Source organism: Centropristis striata, chromosome 6 (genome assembly GCF_030273125.1).
Source record: "Centropristis striata isolate RG_2023a ecotype Rhode Island chromosome 6, C.striata_1.0, whole genome shotgun sequence".
Classification (NCBI taxonomy): domain Eukaryota; kingdom Metazoa; phylum Chordata; class Actinopteri; order Perciformes; family Serranidae; genus Centropristis; species Centropristis striata.
This window is the reverse complement of record NC_081522.1, coordinates 29,873,160-29,891,616: the sequence shown is the minus strand read 5'-3', so window position 1 is coordinate 29,891,616 and position 18,457 is coordinate 29,873,160. Positions and strand designations below refer to the sequence as shown.

General features: G+C 39.3%; 1 protein-coding gene across 1 annotated transcript in view; it reads right to left on the bottom strand.

Annotated features, from left to right (window-relative positions):
* The window catches only part of LOC131973918 (cytosolic carboxypeptidase 4), a 132,400-nt gene that overhangs the window by 19,683 nt on the left and 94,260 nt on the right, over positions 1–18,457 (bottom strand). Inside the window, exons 21-23 of the mRNA XM_059336053.1 lie at positions 13,194–13,374; positions 4,368–4,497; positions 77–208 (exon numbers count right to left, since the gene is read on the bottom strand). Coding sequence (XP_059192036.1) covers positions 77–208; positions 4,368–4,497; positions 13,194–13,374 — 443 coding nt within the window. The remainder of the gene's footprint in view (positions 1–76; positions 209–4,367; positions 4,498–13,193; positions 13,375–18,457) is intronic.

Sequence of the window (18,457 nt, the reverse complement as noted above, 5' to 3'; positions counted from 1 at the left end):
CAAATAAGGGCCCTCACAAAGATAGAAGTACAAGAATGTGTGTGTGTATGTGTGTGTGTGTGTGTGTGTGTGTTACCCTATATCCAGGGTCCTCTTTCAATCCCACAGTGTTAACAGTGGAGCCAGACTGCCATAGAGTTTCCTTCATACTGCAGCCATACAGGAACACATTCTTCTTCCTAGAGTGGCCGTGGTAGTCACAGAAAACCTGGAAGACACACACAGGGAGAGATACATTCATTCATTCATTATCCTTAACCGCTTAGCGTTCCTTGACCCATATATGGGGCATAAGGGGTGTTACTATAGTTATGCTTATGTACAAAACCACAGTGTTTGAGTTGATATTCATGCTACATATAATTGAAAAGCTCTGATTTTTGGGATTCTATTGATTAAAACCACATTTTAACATTTTAAGATACCTTTCATTAGAGCCCAGAATGGTGACTGTAGGTTGCAGGGTTCAAAATTTCTGGACATTTGTTATGTCACCATGGTTACAGAGGATACTATTGGAGTTTCCATTAATACATAATCAGAATTATTATATGATAGTGATAAAAACCTGTGTAAAATAGTCTTTTTTTTCTCGATATCTTTATCAAATTTGAACTAGGGGTAGCTAATACTTTATATTTTGACCCCATTGTCTTTTCCAGCTAAAAAGTCCCATAATGATCTGCAGGCCTGTATTTACCAAAAATATTGAGACGGACAATAAAAAAAACTATTTTCCCCGTGTTTCAACTTCCATCACTCAATAACAGCAGCACTTACAGTTATTCTGACTTTTTGAGAATAAACTTCAGTGTGTTACCTTTCAAATGTGACCAAAACCACAGATTTACTCAAAACGACTCAAGAACAGCTTTCGATTTACATTTGCAATGTTTCCTCTAGGCGTTTTAAGGTTAATTTGCAGGAACGCTAAGGGGCTAATCGCTTAGTGAAACTATAGCCTAATAAATTGTTTATTAACCTACTCTACAATCCACAAGAGTTTGCACTGAAAAACAGGACTAGAGGCTGTAAAGGTGGACTAGTGACAGAGTCCCGTCTGTGTCCGGCGTGATGATGTTTAATGTCCCCGACAACCACTGTACTCTCATTTAGCCACTTGTTAGCAACCGCCTTTTAAGGACACGTAAAAACTTAAAAATTCACAAATGGGGGTATCTACTAGTGAAGGGACAATGAAGGTTCATGAACCATTTGCTTTATTTTTTTCCCCACTAGATGGCCGTCTTGGCTTGAAAAAACATGCTTTAGCAATAGTAATTGAGTGTGTTTTAAGACCTTTGTTGAAAAAGGAGTGCCACCTGGTGGACTCTGTAAATAAAGCAAATGGTTCACGAAAGCTTCGTTGTCCCTTCACTAGTATCTACTAGCATATTTTATGTCGTACAATAAAACACGAACATCTCTTAAACTTAGATGTTATTTCAGCCATCTAACCAAAAACTCGTTCAAAATCCTCATTGAGTTTAAGAGGTTAGACCCCATGGCGCTAAAATGCTCACTTACTTCCATGTTTAAGAACTCATTCCTGCAGCACCCTATTGAGTGTGGTGGTGGTGTGTGTTTGAAATAGAAGAAAGGAGAGAAAGAGGGTGTGTGTGTGTGTGTGTGTGTGTGTGAGAGCGTAGGTGTTTGAAGGAGAGAGAAAAAACAGAAAGAGAATATGGAAGACGGACGATTTTACATAATGTTTCTGCAGTATGCCTGATTAATAATTTATTCAGAATGCTGCTTTATCATTTTTTGGCAAGCCTGAACCAGACTGTGTAAAGCTGGAACCTGCCCGACCCACGATTCCTACTTGTGAAAGATCTTGTCATGTGTGATGTCCTATTGGTTGCATAGGGTGAAATCCACAACAACTTTAAGACTATCGATCACAGGAGTTGTGTCTGATCTGAACACTTTAACCCTCTATGGTCCGCATTATGATGCCAGTTAGGAAAAATATGTTTGGAGCATTTTTTTTTGTCTTAAAATAGACTAAATAAACACAATCTGAAGATATGTTATAATTCATATAAACATTGTACCAACATTATACCATTGAACCAACGACCCATTGAAATTAATGTCTTGAACAGTCTAAATGTATAAAACTACTACAACTAATGAAGGTTTACTCACCTATCAGTAGGAATATATTATTTTCCAGATGTAAAAGGCCCAGGAAATGATTATTTTGGTGCAAAATGGCAAAGCTGTTTCCTTTGGAAAAGTCTGCAAAATAGTGTTTCAATATGGCCTACTGGAGATCATGTGACAAATTAAAGCATTGCTAGTGGTTCCCTATACTCTTCCCTCTTTTTTAAAGTATCGCATCACTCAAAAACATGCATTGTAGAAATTTGACAGGCCAAAAATGGGTATGTTGCCTGAGGCCAACACCGTACCATAGAGGGTTAAAGCCAGTCTGAACTGGGCAAAAGGGAAAATTGCGGTCATGCTAAACAGAAACCAGAGACAGGTAAATAGTATGCACACAGCAGCTGAATCAAAGTTACACCTCCTCCCTGAAAGGATCTGTGGCTCTTTAACAATGTAACATGACCTCCTCCTGCGTTTTTGAGAGACAACAGTCATCATTCACAGAGCCACAAGAGGGAAGCTGTAAACAGAGACAGTAGATTGATTGTGTTGAAACAACACACTTGGTATTTTTCTCGGTCTGAGTACTTGAAACCACACAGGTCTCACCAATTGTAACCTTTTTCAGGTATGTACCGCCTGGCTGAAAAGGTTCGCTTATTTAAAGTAGACTGACATACAGTGAACAGCAACAGTTGGCAGTTAATTACATAATTAGCCTGAAAAACAACCTCCTCACTGTAATTTGAAACAATTAAATAATCCAATCAAGGTCAATTCATTATAGGTCTTTCCCATTAAATCCTCATTACATTACATTTAAGTTTATGGAAGATAGATGCTCAGCCCTTTCAGGCTGCAGGTATTGTGTGGGTCAATTGAAATAATCAGGCATTAATTTTGCTGTCAATTAGTTCCCCATTGATTTGGCAATCTTTCAGTATTGCAGCTCGAATCTCATTCAACTGGTGAATTTAATAAAATTCAGAGTGATTGCTTTGGTAGGCAGCAATGAGAATTGGACAGGGAGAAGTACTTTTAGTTTCTTCTCACTTATGATTTATTTAGAGCAGCTGGTCGGTATTTCTGAACTCTGGACAGAGCCAGGCTAGCTGTTTCCTAGTGTTGCGACAACAACAAGCATTTGCTTTATTTTTTGACCCCAAGAGATGGTGGTCTTGGCTTTGAAAAAAAGCCTCAGCAATGATAACTTAGTGTGTTTTCAGCCCTTTGTTAAACAAAGAGCGCCATTTCTTGGGCTCCGTAAATAAAGCAAATGGTTCATGAAGCTTCGTTGTCCCTACACTACTCTGCTGCCAGTCTTTTGTTAAGCTAAGCTAACCATGTCTTACTATAGTAAGAGACAGCACTTGTTATGATTTTACCTTCATCAAGAGGGATCAATGTAATTTCCAGTTGGAGATTACAGTGTGCTGTGAACAACTTTTAAAATGACCTCATTGCTAGTGCTGCAACAATCAATTATCAATTATTTTTCATCACAGATTAATCTGCATATTATAAATTGTTTTTAAAAAAAATCTGAAAATAGTGAAAAATGTCAGCCCAAGGAAGGGTCTTCTTCTTTTGTCAGGCCAATATTGTTTACTTACTTTATTCATTCAGTTCTGTCTCGTGTCTGTGTTGTCTTGTGATTTCCCATTTTATTTTGGTTCCACTTCCTGTTTGTGTCCATTTTTCTCATTTTTCTTTTCTCCCTTTGTCTGTTTTCCTGCCTTTAGGATAACCTGTCTGCCCTGATTGCTTCCACCTGTGCCCTTACCTTGTGTGTAAAACAGTCTGTGTCTCCCTTTGTCCTGAGCCAGTTTGTGTTGTCCCATGTCAGAGAACCAGCGTTTAGTCCATGTCATTGTCAGGTCTTGTTGCTTTGTTACTTTGTTTTTTAAGAGTTTAAAGAGAAAACTTTATTTTGAAACTTTGGTTGCATTTGGATTTGGGTCAATAGTTTGGTAGTGACAAATGTGAAATAATGAAACAGAGCAAAGTAGGAAATCTCCATATTTGAGAGGCTGAAAACAATTTCAATATTGTTTCATTATGTTGATGGAATAATTAATTAATGGACTAATCATTGCAGCTCTTTCTGCAGGTACATCACAATCCCAAAGTGGGCAGTGTCACATGATGGAGAGATTTTCAGAGCAAAAATCTGGTACCGCTTCAGGAAACACAACATCTGAAGACAAGTTGACATAAAGCTCACAGACTTACAGTATAGAAGAGCACGTGTATCTCACCTGTGGAGACTTTCCTATACTGTTGAGGTAGTAGAGGAGGCCCTTAGTGTGGTAGATGGTTGGACTGAGGACGGGGTCTGGTTTTAACCACTGACGATTCAGATCCTCACGGTTCAGATCACAGCGAGTCCTGAGACACACAGCAGAGGAGACAGGCAGGAGGTGAGTGCTTTTGTTCAACCTGTCCACATGTTTGTGTTTGCTGTTTTTTGTGAAGTGTGTGTGATTCTGACTAAAGAGATAGCGACTGTGAAAATAAATAGTAGACATAATAATGCAGGTTTCATGAAAAATCAAATTAACTTTGCCACACTCACAGTTAGAGGTCCCACAGTACGATTTTATCCCGATACTTGAGTCACGATACGATATTATTGCGATTTTAAGCATTTTGCGATATGGTGAGTATTTCGATACAATATATTGCGATTTAACTGTTTAACTGCATTTTGTGTCCACAAAATTAAATTCAATCAATAATTGTCTTGTCAAATTAGGGAAGATTCTCAGTCTATTCATCTCACTTCAGTCTTTTTATTTCTCCACAATGAGAGTCAAACCCACAGACTGACCAACAAAGTATTCAGTCAAACTGAACTCAACTGATATCAAACATGTATGGACGGCAACAACTGCAGCAGTTTATCAAATTTTCCTTCACTGCTCTGAATTTTTTTGAATGAAACATTAAAAATAGCCTGATTCCTTAGATCTTCTAGCTTCATATGATACCAGTATTTCCAGTATATTTCTAAAAATGAGCCCGCTACGGCCTCCGAAAAAAAAAGAAACGGCAAAAATACTGATGACCCGCCGGAACGCTAAATTACTTGTCGGCCATGGACCACACAAAATATCAAGATACTATGCTGTATCGATTTTTTCCCCCACTTCTACTCACAGTTCTCCCTCAGCCTGTCCCTGCTACTTTCCTCGAGTGATTGGAATAAGCTTTGTTGCAATACTTTAAAGACAACTGTTACCGGTCCCAGTCTGTTGATGAAGTTATATTTTTATATTTTCCTTGTTTAGTTATTTCCTTAGTTTTGAAAATACCTGTGTCCAATCACTGTCCTTTCCTGTATTAAGTCTTTTTGCTCACCTCTCCTTGTGCCATTTCGTCTTAGAAAAAGGCACTCTCTCATCACGACAGGACTGTTTTTTGCTAGTTTGGGTGTGTGTGGAAAAGATGACACAAACACTTGTTGGATACTTGTCTTTGCAAATATGTATTGTACACGATGGTGTGTGTGTTCAACCTGAATTTAATAATATTATTTGGTGGTGTATTATCACAGCAGTATGTGTGTGACTGAGCTAAGCTGAGTGTAATCAATCAAAGCAAATAAGCTGTAAAATGAAGTGTGTGAAGTTAAATTAAATTAATGACTCCCACACAAGAGATGAATAAACGGGTTATTAACCAATCAGTGAACCAATATTCAGTTTTTACTATTCCCATTTTTACAGTGCTCCTTGCTTTGGTAGAGACAATTAGTCAGTGAGCATGAACAACTGCTACATCTGTGATGGTACCAACTCGTGCTTTTGTGGAATGACAGCAAGGTTTGGATAACGCAACTCACTTTTGAATATAGAAGATAGTGAAAAATCACAGAAAAGATTTTATGATCAAACATATCATTTAGTAAAAAGGGTTTGGCACTTGGACTGGTTTCTCTGAAATCGGGATCACTTGCACCTGCATTTTAGTTCTTATGATCACTCAAGGACAACAAAGTGAAAACCTGATCACTGCATTGATATTGAGCAAGATCATCATCATCATCATCATCATCATCATTGTCGTCATCATCATCATCATCATCTTGACTGCAGACTGAAGTCAATGCAGAAGATTTAATGGCCCATAGACACTGGCCTAAAAACTGAAAGCAGCTGTACCAGCAGCTGTTCATCATTCAAAAACATGTTGATTTTAAAGTTGTTATATCTGTAAGTTACAGCACCTGTACAGCTGCATCAGTCTCATCCGAGCATGTAGACATATTTTTTTGTCTTTATCCATATTTTTTGTGGACATGGAACAGACAGTTCCCACTCCCCACCTCCACTAATAGTCATCAGTGAGCACATCACATATTTGACTCACTTAACAAACTGGAGATTTTTTCACAGGTCTGGATCCATGGCAGGATGGCAGGTAGAGTGTACTGTAGCACAGATTGTGAAAGGGACTGATGTTTGATGGTCTGATGTTTTCCAGCCAGACTAGTTTCCATTGATTTCTCTACATCACACATACAACCTAATGCAATCCAATATTATATTTATTATCTATTTAGTGTTTGGTCATATGGTCACTGTGTGTGTGTGTGTGTGTGTGTGTGTGTGTGTGTGTCTCTCTCTCTTTGTGTGTCTGTGTGTCCCTGTGTATATGTGTGCTGTCTGTTTGTGTGTGACTTTGTGTGTCTTTGTGTGTGGTGTCTTTCTGTGTGTATGTGTGTGTGTGTGTGTGTGTGTGTGTGTGTGTCTTTGTGTGTCTGTGTGTCCCTGTGTATATGTGTGCTGTCTGTGTGTGTGTGTGTGTGTGTGTGTGTGTGTGTCTTTGTGTGTGGTGTCTTTCTCTGTGTGTATGTGTGTGTGTGTCTTTGTGTATGTGTGTCTGTGTATATGTGTGCTGTCTGTCTGTCTGTCTGTCTGTCTGTCTGAGTGTGTGTGTGTGTGTGTGTGTGTGTGTGTGTGTGTGTGTGTGTGTGTGTGACTTTGTGTGTCTCTGTGTGTGGTGTCTGTCTCTGTGTGTATCTGTGTGTGTGTGAGAATGTACCCACTGATTAGCTGCACATGTCTGATCAGTAAAACCTCTCCGGGAAGCAGAGATATGATTGGTGATGAGATCATGGAGATGAGACCCAGCGATGAGGAGTTTTGTGGTACTGTATGTTTAAGGAGCTATTTCAGAATCTGATTAGGTAACAAAAAAGTTCATTGTGACAACAACAAACAATGATGTGAGTATGTTGTAACTGGTTGTGAAGGTTCCAAAAACTTCTGAGCCGACCAGTGACACGACTGTTTAAACTGCCTTTTATAATGTCTTACCAGGGACTTTTTTGCCCAAAACTTAGATCAGTCACATCAACTGCAGCCTCTTTAACAACCGTGAACCGTATGTGTACATAAATGTCGTGTGTTTTTTTAGAATGCTCCGCTGTACCATGAGCCACAAATGCTCATATGTGTCGTTATGGGTGGTATTGACAAATGGTCTATTTTGTCATTAAGGATGGAGGTCTTGTTGGCAGGAAGATGTTTCTGCAAATCAATAACACTATACTCTTGTTATTATGCCACATAATAAATGCTATGCTGTAAAGATGGAATAAATGCTATCAAACAGCTGTTGAAATACATTTTTTGTATCAGTGGGTTTACAGCCCCCTGGACTGCTCTTTGTTTTTAATGATTATATTATTTTTTATTTATTTCCTGATGCTGACTCAGGCTCAACCAGGTGGGAACCACTGACATGAGGGATAAATTGTCCAATGGGAAAATTCAGTCTGCCTTTTCTGTTTCTGTCTCTGCCTTCATTCCATCTCTGTTTTTTAATCTGTTTCCCCTCTCTGTCTTGCCCTAATCTCTTTCACCCTCTCTGTCTCTCTCTCCATCTAGGTCTCTCGCCCTGTTCCTTGGCCCGAGCCTCAGCTTTGTCCCAGGGCAGCAGACACAGAGAAACACAGGAATCTAACACAGTTAAAAGTCTTTGTAAACTGTTATTTTCCACAACATTTACTCCCCTCTGCCCAGCACTGCAGCTGCCTGCCCTCAGGCGTGTGTGTGTGTGTGTGTGTGTGTGTGTGTGTGTGTGTGTGTGTGCCTGTGTGTGTATGTACAATGAATGCTGTTGGGAATCTGCTGCAGGATAATATTTTATTCTGTAATCTTTAACACAACCCACAGCTTGCATAATTTGTCATTTCAGCAGCGTTTAAATCACTACAAAGTGTGTTTAGCCAGTATGTGTGGGCTCATCAGTATCAAGATAATCTGCATTAAGCATATATTGTAAAAAAGGATGCCTTTCCCCCCGTTTCACCTGCTTCTATTCCCGTCATTGTTGTGGTATCTGCTTAAGCCTTAGTTTTTGATTTGTATTAATTATACAGGTAGTTATTTATGGGTTTATAGTTTTGTGTTTTGGTTCTACCTTCTGCCTACATATTTGTGTTTACACATGTGTAGAAACCACAGCCAATATGGCTTGCGTTCTCAGGACTTCATACAGAGGCAGGTCCTGAAAGTCAGAACTGAACCTGGAATGATGTGCAGAAGGACTTGAAACTGACATACCATTTAACTCTGGTGGAATTAAAGTCAATTGTAAAAGACAGAGAAATTAGCCCAACTGGATCTTGTGATTGCACTGTGTAATCATGTAATCTAACTCTTTTTCTTGTAGTGTGTGACTGTATTTTATTGGTGTCTTGTGTTTAGCATAACCATTTTTGCTTTTGTGCTGCCCTCTTGGCCAGGTCACTCTTGGAAAAGAGGTTTTTAATCTCAATGAGTTTTTTCACCTGGTTAAATAAAGGATATTGATTTGATTGATTGATACCTGTGATCGTGGAGTAAGTTCAGCTGCTCACCAGCTTCACCAAGTTGAGTGCATGCAGGTTTGCCTTATTAGGTCCTCTCCGCAGGGAGGGGTTGGGCATTTCCAATGTGAAGGAGAAGAGGTTAGATAGTTCTGCCAATGATATTTTTGTAATATTTGTGTTTCTTCTGGTTAGGTGTGCCCATAATATATATATGTATTAATGTCAGCAGTAACTGACCTATGTAGATAACCTGTATTGTTTCAAATGAAGTATTAAATTGTGATTTGTCAGTTTAGCTCACCCGATACTTACCTGACCAGGTGGTAGGCTCCATTTAGGTGAGCCTGAAATGTATAAGTGTCTTCACAAGAGTGAAGGGGCGAGGCTAGGAGGTGGCAGCTTGCTCTGAGGTTGCAGTTTGGTTTTGTTTGATTTTAATTTGTCTCAGTTTAATTTACAGGTGCATCTCAATAAATTAGAGTATCATAGAAAGTTTATTTATGTCAGTAATTCAATTCAAAAAGTGGAAATAACACATTATATAGATCCATTACAAACAGAATGAAACATTCACATCTTAATTTATTCATTTTCTTCTAATTATAATGATTATGGCTTACATTTAATGAAAACCTAAAATCCAGTTTCTCAAAAAAAAATATTACAAAAAAACATTTTTATAGAGTATGTTAAATATGGAAATGTTGGCCTCTGAAAAGTATGTCCATCTATATGCACTCAATACTTGGTTGGGGCTATTCTTGAACTACTGGAAATGGACGTTCCCATGATATTCTAATTTATTGAGATGCACCTGTAGTTGGATGGTGAATCCCAGGTTTCATTTTATGCTTTTTGTTTAAGTTATCCTGTTTCCTGTCCGGCTTTTTAAAGATCCCTTTAAAAACCACCACTTCATCATTTGAAATAGGTGGGGATGCGACATATACTATATATTCATGTGTAATCTTATATTGCATTTGATTGATGGCAGGGTTTGTGTTTAAATAATGCTGACACAAATATGAATACAGCTGAAGCTCCAGTTTTAGTTTTCCAGTAAGTACAATTTGGCTCTCATCGAGCTGGTCACCAGCAGCAGACAGCTGCACTGAAAAAGCTCCCATAAACACCCTGTGCACCACCTGCACACAGACACAGTCAGGGACCAGGTGGTTCACCATGGTGGAGCATTTAGCTGCTAAAGGGACAGATAATTCCCTTAGTAGTAGGTACAGAAACAGACCTTACAGAGAGTGACTGACTTACATTTATCAACACCACTTCAAATAAATGGGCTACATGGTGGTTTAGAGCCCTGTGTGTGTGTGTGTGTGTGGCAGCAATATGTTTCTGTAACATTATAGTCTGGACTTGATGCTAAATGTGGTTTTCAGTGTGGGCTCCGGGACATTGAACCATGAGGCTGCTAATTCAGTACTTTTCAATCACCTTCAAATCGTGTTTTATTAACTTGTCTTTATTAATTTGATATTTTTTTTCAGTTAGATCTTGTCTTGATGTTTATATTTTGCATTTTTAATCAGATTTTTTAAAATGTTTTTATTGTATTCATATATTATTTCTCTGCCATTTTCTTCTGAGTAGTGTTTCACCTTGTTCTGGTTCAATGCCAGCCTCTCAAGCACATTGTAAACTCTGTTACATAAATGTTTAAATAAATACTTCGTAAAGCAAACTTTCCTCTTTTCAGTTTGAATATAACTATTCTCAATAGTGCTTTAAATTCTAGCAGGGATATGACATGTTTTTTACATGGTGGTTGCCTCACAGCAAGAGGCTCGCTGGTTCGACTCCTCCCACAGTCTAAAAACATGCACTTAGGTTTAATTAGTGACTCTAAATTGCCCGTAGGTGTGAATGAGAGCGTAATTATGTGTCAGCCCTGTGATACCCCGCCTCTGGCCCAATGTCAGCTGGGATCGGCTCCAGCCCCCCGCAACCTGAGTGTGGATAAGTGGTTAAGGATAATAAATGAATGATTGAACTTAAAATAAATGCTAATGTTGATTTGTAACAGATACAGATGGAAAAAGGCAACTTTTTGCTCATGAGTTCATGATATCAACTTTCATTATGTGATAATGTGTTAATCTTGTGTTTTCAGCTTGTGGCCAAGAAATCAGTTAATGCCACTTTGACTAAATTGGCATGGTTCCATGGCAGGTTATATTCTTTTTCATATTTCCAAACATAATTTCGCATTGTAAGACCAGCAGAAGACACTAAACTGACTGAAACACACATTTGTGGCCTGCAAGATATTAACAAAAAATGGGAGCAATTCTCCCTGCTAATTAAACCTATTTGGCTTGCAGCATGAAAAAATGAATCAAAGTATAAGAAAAGACGTATCCTCATCTAATATTAATAAGAGAGCCTCCTGTCAATGCTTTTCAAATGGTTTATACACAAACCAACTGGATTTCAAGTAAGAAGTTCTGTTGATGCTTCGGCAACATCGTTCTGGGTTTACACCAATTTCAAGCTCAGAGAACTGACCCGAAAAAAGAATACAAGAATAAAGAGACATGGAAAAAGCTGATGGCACGATGAGTAAATCACTGCAGTGTCCAACTTAATTCCTGTGAAATGTCAGAGTTGTGTTGCAAGACTTGCATCACACACACACACACACACACACACACACACACACACACACAAACACACACACAAAGCGAGCAAACTAAAGGAATCTTAAAGATAAGAACAGAGAATTGATTCAGGATCTTTAGGTCAAGGAGCATTTGGATGTTAAATTGTTCTTGTCTCACTGCTTTTATTAGGATGTCATGTGCAGAATGAAGAGGGACTGTCTGCTCAAAACATGTCAAAGTCTTGATTTTTCATTTGAAATGATAAATAATCTCTAACAAAGTACAGTTTAGTGATACTTTTGGTTTTATATCACATTGTTCAAAGGCATACAGAACACTGGACATCTGGTGCACAAACCGACAAACAACCCTATTTTACTAATGAAGCTGAACAGTTTTGGGAATGTACTTCCTGTCACAACTGACATTGCCATGAGGGATGTTTGAAGAGTGTTATCTGCTTAGATGGCCCAAGTATGGTAGGAATACAGAGTCCAGAGTTTCATTTTGTCCTGAATTTTTATCAAGTCATTGAGCAACTAGTTCTCCAACATAAACGGCACAGGTGGTCGTGTGCCAGTAGCACAAATTGCGGCACATATGTACGCATCGCGGCTCGCGGTACAACAGCGCATTCTAAAAATAGCACACAAGTACGGTTTGCGATCTACAAAAAGGCTGTTTCCGTGGATTTATTTTGTAAAAACACTAACCTAGGTAAGGCCTGTTCTAAAAGACAGTTTTACCGGTAAATAAATGTATGTAAATCCCAGATGTGAAGTACCAATAAGGGTCACGTGACTGCTGCAAGTTACATGATTCATGTAACTTACATAAACAACGTAACCTAAGTTAAAAATGGTTTAAATTTGTTTAGACAGAGGATACAACCCCGCTCTCCTGGGTGAAAGTCCACCGTTTGTTCGACCCATCCACCACCCTAACCTCCAACTGAAGGCTCCAACTTTAAATTTGCTTTGCCATCGATGGCGGCGCATTGCAGTGGTCAATGAAATACGTCAATATTGCTAATTTCTCCCTGCCTGTGCACCCAACCTATATTGATATTTTTGACGGGAGAACAGGCTGCATTTAGATCTAAGTAGCAAACTTAGTATTTCACGAACATGTGGCTGTTTCGAACTCCAACTTGAGCTCTCACTTCGAGACAAATCAAAAGAAAAAACACAAAAATATATCAGAAGATGAGAAGGTAGGGGAAGCTGAGGTATTGCTGTCGAAGCTACAAATGTAACAAGAATTTTCTAAAACAAATTTCATGCAACGAGGGAAGAAAATGTTATGTATTGAGGACATGGCCGGAAATCTGAACCTACAGCTGAAAAGCAAGACATGTTGGCAACTAAACCGTCAACCCTGTCAGGTTTAACTTGATAAAGAGGGTGGATGGATACCCAGCAGGACGAAAAAAATAAGACCTGTCAAAGGGCGGATGAGCTCATCAAGAGTCAGCGGCCATCCACATTTGGAGAGGAGATGAACACCACCAGATTATCTTGTAGTGCACCTAAAGCCACTTGGGTACTGATTATGATGATGATGAATGTCAAAAATCCTGAACTTCCTTCTATGATGAAAACCATTTCACAAGTTAAGGTATAACTCTGTAATTTCAGATCACTCACGAGCCGTTGATGACTCCGTCTGGGTTGAGCATGGGGATGAGCTTGAAGACAAAGGCCTCCCTCAGACTCTGGGCCACTGGGTCACTGCTGCACAGAAACTCCAGGGTGCCCTTCATTACCCAGCTGGCATTGGACTCACTGGGATGGACACGGCCTGTTAGCACGATGCAGGGACGATTACCTAGATGGAGACAGTGTGTGGACAGTTTCAGAATCTTGCTCAGTAACAGTCATTTAGTGCATCAGTGAATATACCTGCAAAAATTCAAGTAAGAATTTTTAAAATTCATTGGTACCCTGACAATCACTGCAGAGCTGCCTGTTTCTATCTGGTCGACATTTATTGTGTTCTATGAGCATTATTCAATTATCCAGATGAGGTCTTTAATTACAGCTTCAAAGATTGTCCTGATGGGTGTAGCAGACACACCATCAGCACAGCTTTGTCAGTGATAGTGACAGCTGGCCAATTATATCAGCTACCAGAGGTCATGAGTGATAATTGTTATGTTGTGCAAGGGTCATACTTAACATTTCTGAGTGCCAGAGATAACAGTGTGAATGGTGTACAGATAGCATGCCAACAGATGGTGAGAGAGTGTGATCAGTCAGGCTTGTTGAGTTCAATGGCAGCTTTTTGATGTTTGGGGAAATTGTGTCTGAATGAGCAACATGTGGTTAGAGAATGGTCTGTCCTGGTTCATTTCTCAGAATTTGAAATGATTATTGTCTTGTACCTGTCAGTGTACAGCTGGCTAGTATTGACCCACACTGCAAGAAAGCCAACTTGTATTTTTTGGCCCAAAACAGTGATTTAAGTTGGTAAAACTGGGAAATATAAATTATTGACATTAAGGGCAACAGTGTAAGTTAGCACAACAGAGAAAACCAGTTGTCTGCTCAAAAACAAGTTTGTGAGTTTCTGTTATTTATATCTTTAAGTTGGGGTTCAAAACAAGGGACAATAGTTCTGCTAACTCTTATTTCTTTGTTGTGAAATGCGGGAAAGCGGTGAAATTCGGTCATTAGTGAAAGCTAGCGGCTAACTGATGCTAGCGGCTAACTGATGCTAGCGGCGCTGCTTGTTACAGCTACAAGAGTATAGCCATTAGCGTATCAATGCTAACTCAAAATTGTGGTCGCAACATTAGCTGACATTTCATATTGGCGTTACAATCGTGCCAATTCAGCACATTGCAGAAGTTAGCAGAAGTAAGGATTAAAAGTTATTACAATGTAAAATTATGAGTTAGTAAAACTTACAGTTGAGTTGACAAAAATCTGAATTCAGAGTTGAGCAAACTCAAAAACAAAACTTAAAATATTTAGTTTAATTGTCCAACTTAAAATTTTATCGAAGTTATTGCCTTGAAATTTTGAGTTCACCCAACTTTTCTTTTTTTGCAGTGCAATACTATGTCAGTTTTGATAGAGAAGTCTCCCATATAAATGTGTCTCCTTGGTCCGTAGACATCATCACCACCAATTCCTTAAGAAGGTATTTTCCACAGTTAGTCTTTAGATTATTTTTAACAGTATTTTGGCCTCTGGTTCTTTCCAGACAATTTAAAGCATGGAATTGTTCATCCATGACCTAAGAAATCTGATCTGAACCCACTGTCCCAAAGTAACTACAGTAAGGGACAACGAAGCTTCGTGAACCATTTGCTTTATTTACGGAACCCACTAGATGGGGCTCTTTGTTCAACAAAGGGCTGAAAATACACTCAATTACCATTGATAAAGCTTTTTTTAAGCCAAGATCGCCATCTAGTGGAGTTAAAAAATAAAGCAAATGATTCACAAAGTTTCTTTGTCCCTTCACTTCTCCAGACCAATCTCTGAGTTGTCTTTTCATACAGTTACATTTATAGAAGTACAAGTTAATAAATAGGTGTGTTTTATGTTAAGTTAAAATCTAAATTTGTTAAAGTCAGATAAACATAATTAGATAAGCTAGGTGAGGTAGGTAATTCATGTTCATGTAAGAATAATATTTGTAAAAAGATTTTATTCTAAGGTTATTTTTGTACATTTTGTTATAAGCAGCAAGGCAGGTTACTGTGACTTTAAGAGAAAGTGATTTTATTTTTTATTTTTCCATTAGTTTAGGCTCACTGAAGGACAGAGCTACATGGTTTCCTTACCACAGTTAAAGTAATTGATTGGGGAAATCAACATTGACCACTCTTGTAAAAACAGAACTGTGGAATAAAGATTTTTGTTATCATTTTTACATCGTAGTACCGTGGAAGTATTTTCCCCGCAAGTAACTTAACACGTGTAAAACCAAGGTTTTCTAAGGCTTCAACCACTAAAACATTTTTAGACATATACGTATTTGCTGTTGCTATGTGGTAGATAACACAGCTCGAGCAAGTTTCAAGAGTCTGACCACAGTTTCTCCTCATATGGAAATGAATGGAAACCAGTAGATTTAAGCAACAATACAGGCACAACAAATTAAATCTTTTAAAACATGGCAGCATGGTTTGTAAACTGTGACGTCAAGCTACTGGTAAGTTCCTAGTCCCACCTTCCTAGTTCTCTGCCTCCTACAGCTCATTAGCTGTGCTTCCTTTAGGGGGAAGAGTGGCTGCAGGGAAAGTCTCAGGCAACGCCCTCTCAAATGTCCACTCACTCAGCGTGTCTCCATTACAAAAAAAGGCCCCAGAGGGATTTACGAGACTCCATGATCTGTGATCACATACGCTACGGATTAAACATGGGAGATGCAACTGTGGCCGCTAACTGTGCACAACGTTCGCCACTGATCATAAACCAAGCAGCATGGCTAATTATGCACAACTGTGCAGTGTCCGGTGCTTGTTGTAAACAAACAGAGATCGTTAAGTGAACACCTTGTGCAGCAGCAGCATATACACACTGTACTGCTACAGACCTAACTGTTAACCTATTAGCACTGTGCTACTGTGCACGTCGTTCTGCGACGCCGGACTGCACTATGAAAGGGCAGAAAATCATGCCTTTGAGGAATCACTATGAACGCCTTAAAGCCTGATTTCCACCAGCTGTGGAACGGCACCACTCTAATTAATGAGATCATTCCGTAGCATTTCTATTTTTGCTGCAAGCCGTTGCTAAACCGCGTCAAGCTCAACAGACCAGATTGCACCAGACAGGAATCAACGCAATACACTCCCGCCCTCTTTCAAAATAAAACACAATACGCAGTTCATGCAGCCTAAAACTACTTCACATCAACATTACATGTTGACCAGGGGCACCAGATCAGCAATCAATCAAAGGGTCTCAGAGGGTTGGAAATATGGATGATGAGAGTCTGATTGTTGAAATGGAACAGCATACAATCATTTATGACATAACACATTCTTTTTATAAGGATAGATGGTCAGATCAACAGTTCTTCCACGTCGGAGAAGCAAAGTAAGCTGTTTGTTGTTGTTGTTTACTTTATACACACAGTTTTTCACGGGATCTCGCGGTCTCCCGTACATTCATGATTGTAGCGTGTTCTCGTTATCTCGCATGTATACCGCTGGCTTGCTACGCTGCCGTTACACGCCCATTACGCGCCCGGTGGGAAGTGGCTTCTCGCTACTTCGCCGGCTTTTACAAATGGCTCGTGCTGTTGTGCTGACGAGCACTACGTCACATCCTGCTTAGCGTTCTATCCAATCAACAACCAGACTTTTTTCAGGGGAGAAAACAGCCCTGCTCTTCTACAGGACCAAAAAAAGTCTGGTCAAAAGACCACTCAGGGCGGCTCATATTCAAATTAGGGGCGTTTCGGCGAGTAACACCCGCCTCATTACGGGTATTGGACTGTAATGGAACCACCCTTATTGTCCCAGCAGATCCTACATCACTACTGCCCTGCAGCTGTTTGAGAGCCTTTACCATTGGTTTATGGAGACATTTTTCCACTGCAGCAGTAGTGTGAATGGAATCTGGCTGGTGTGATAGACATTATGTCTGTGCAGTGAGACTGTGTGAACATTTGGAACAGAAAGAGCCCATCACACACTAAAGGCCTGTTAGGACAGACCATACTGACACAGCTTCTGATGGTTTTTTTCCCCCTGTGTGGCACAGGCCTGAAACAATGCAGTGCAGTAGCTGACAGATGATGATCCAGTTTATTTTTGACTCAGAGGATGTCAGTAGAAAGTGAGAAACAAATGATAAAAAGAGTTCCAGACCAAAAGGATGTGAGAAAGAGCACAAAGTGTCACCAAGGAACAATCCTAGTCCAGCTCCAGCTACCTGGAGGCCATGCCTGTCCTGCTAAATGAGATTATGTTTGATAATTAACGGCTTCCAGAGATGAGCTGTGATTGCACTGGAAGCCTTTTTAATTAGAGGAGTGAGGCAGGAAGCAGGCTGCCTTGTCTAATCCTCCCTCTGAAGAAAAGCTTGTATGTTGAAGAAAAACAGCACAGATAAGAGGCAGAACTTAGTTGAGGCTTCATCACAATGTTGTTTTTTTTCTTTAAGACAGAGGAAAAATAACTGGATTTACGTATGTCATTATTTGTTTAATAATTCAAAATCATTTAAAATTCAAATGAAATGAGGAGTAACAAATTCTCATCCAATAGGGGCACTCAGTAGCATAACATCACAGTGATAGGCCCCTGTTCGAATATTTTATTTGTGCCCCCAACCCCGCCCTAAACACAACCCTTGCACGCACACACACTTGCTGGGACACACACACGCACCTCTGGTGTTGGAACAACGAAGCTTTGTGAAGCATTTGCTTTATTTTTTTGACCCCACTAGATGACAGTCTTGGCTTTTAAGAAAAGGCTTCCCAAAAGGATAACTGAGTGTTTTCAGCCCTTTGTTAACAAAGAGTGACATTTCTTGGGCTCCGTAAATAAAGCAAATGATTCATGAAGCTTCTTTGTCCCAACACTACGCACAGCCACTCGAGACACTTGCTTTTGTCACCATCAGGGGTTAAAGTGGGCTGGAACGCTCCTTAGATATTTAATACATAAGAAGATTCATTCATATCAACAATCTCACAATGCTGTTTTTTGAAAAAATTGCATATACTGTCAAAATTCAACCCAACTCTCCTCTCTCTTAGTTGCGTCGTTCATCAAATTAAAATATAACCTAATATTATCAACTTTTATTATTAGATTATACCTTAGATTATACCTTTTCCCGTCAACTTTCAACTTTTTTTTCTTGCTGAAAGGAGAAACAACTCTCGTCACATCATCACAACTCATCATGACTTACAGGTATCAAGGTAATTGGACAAATTA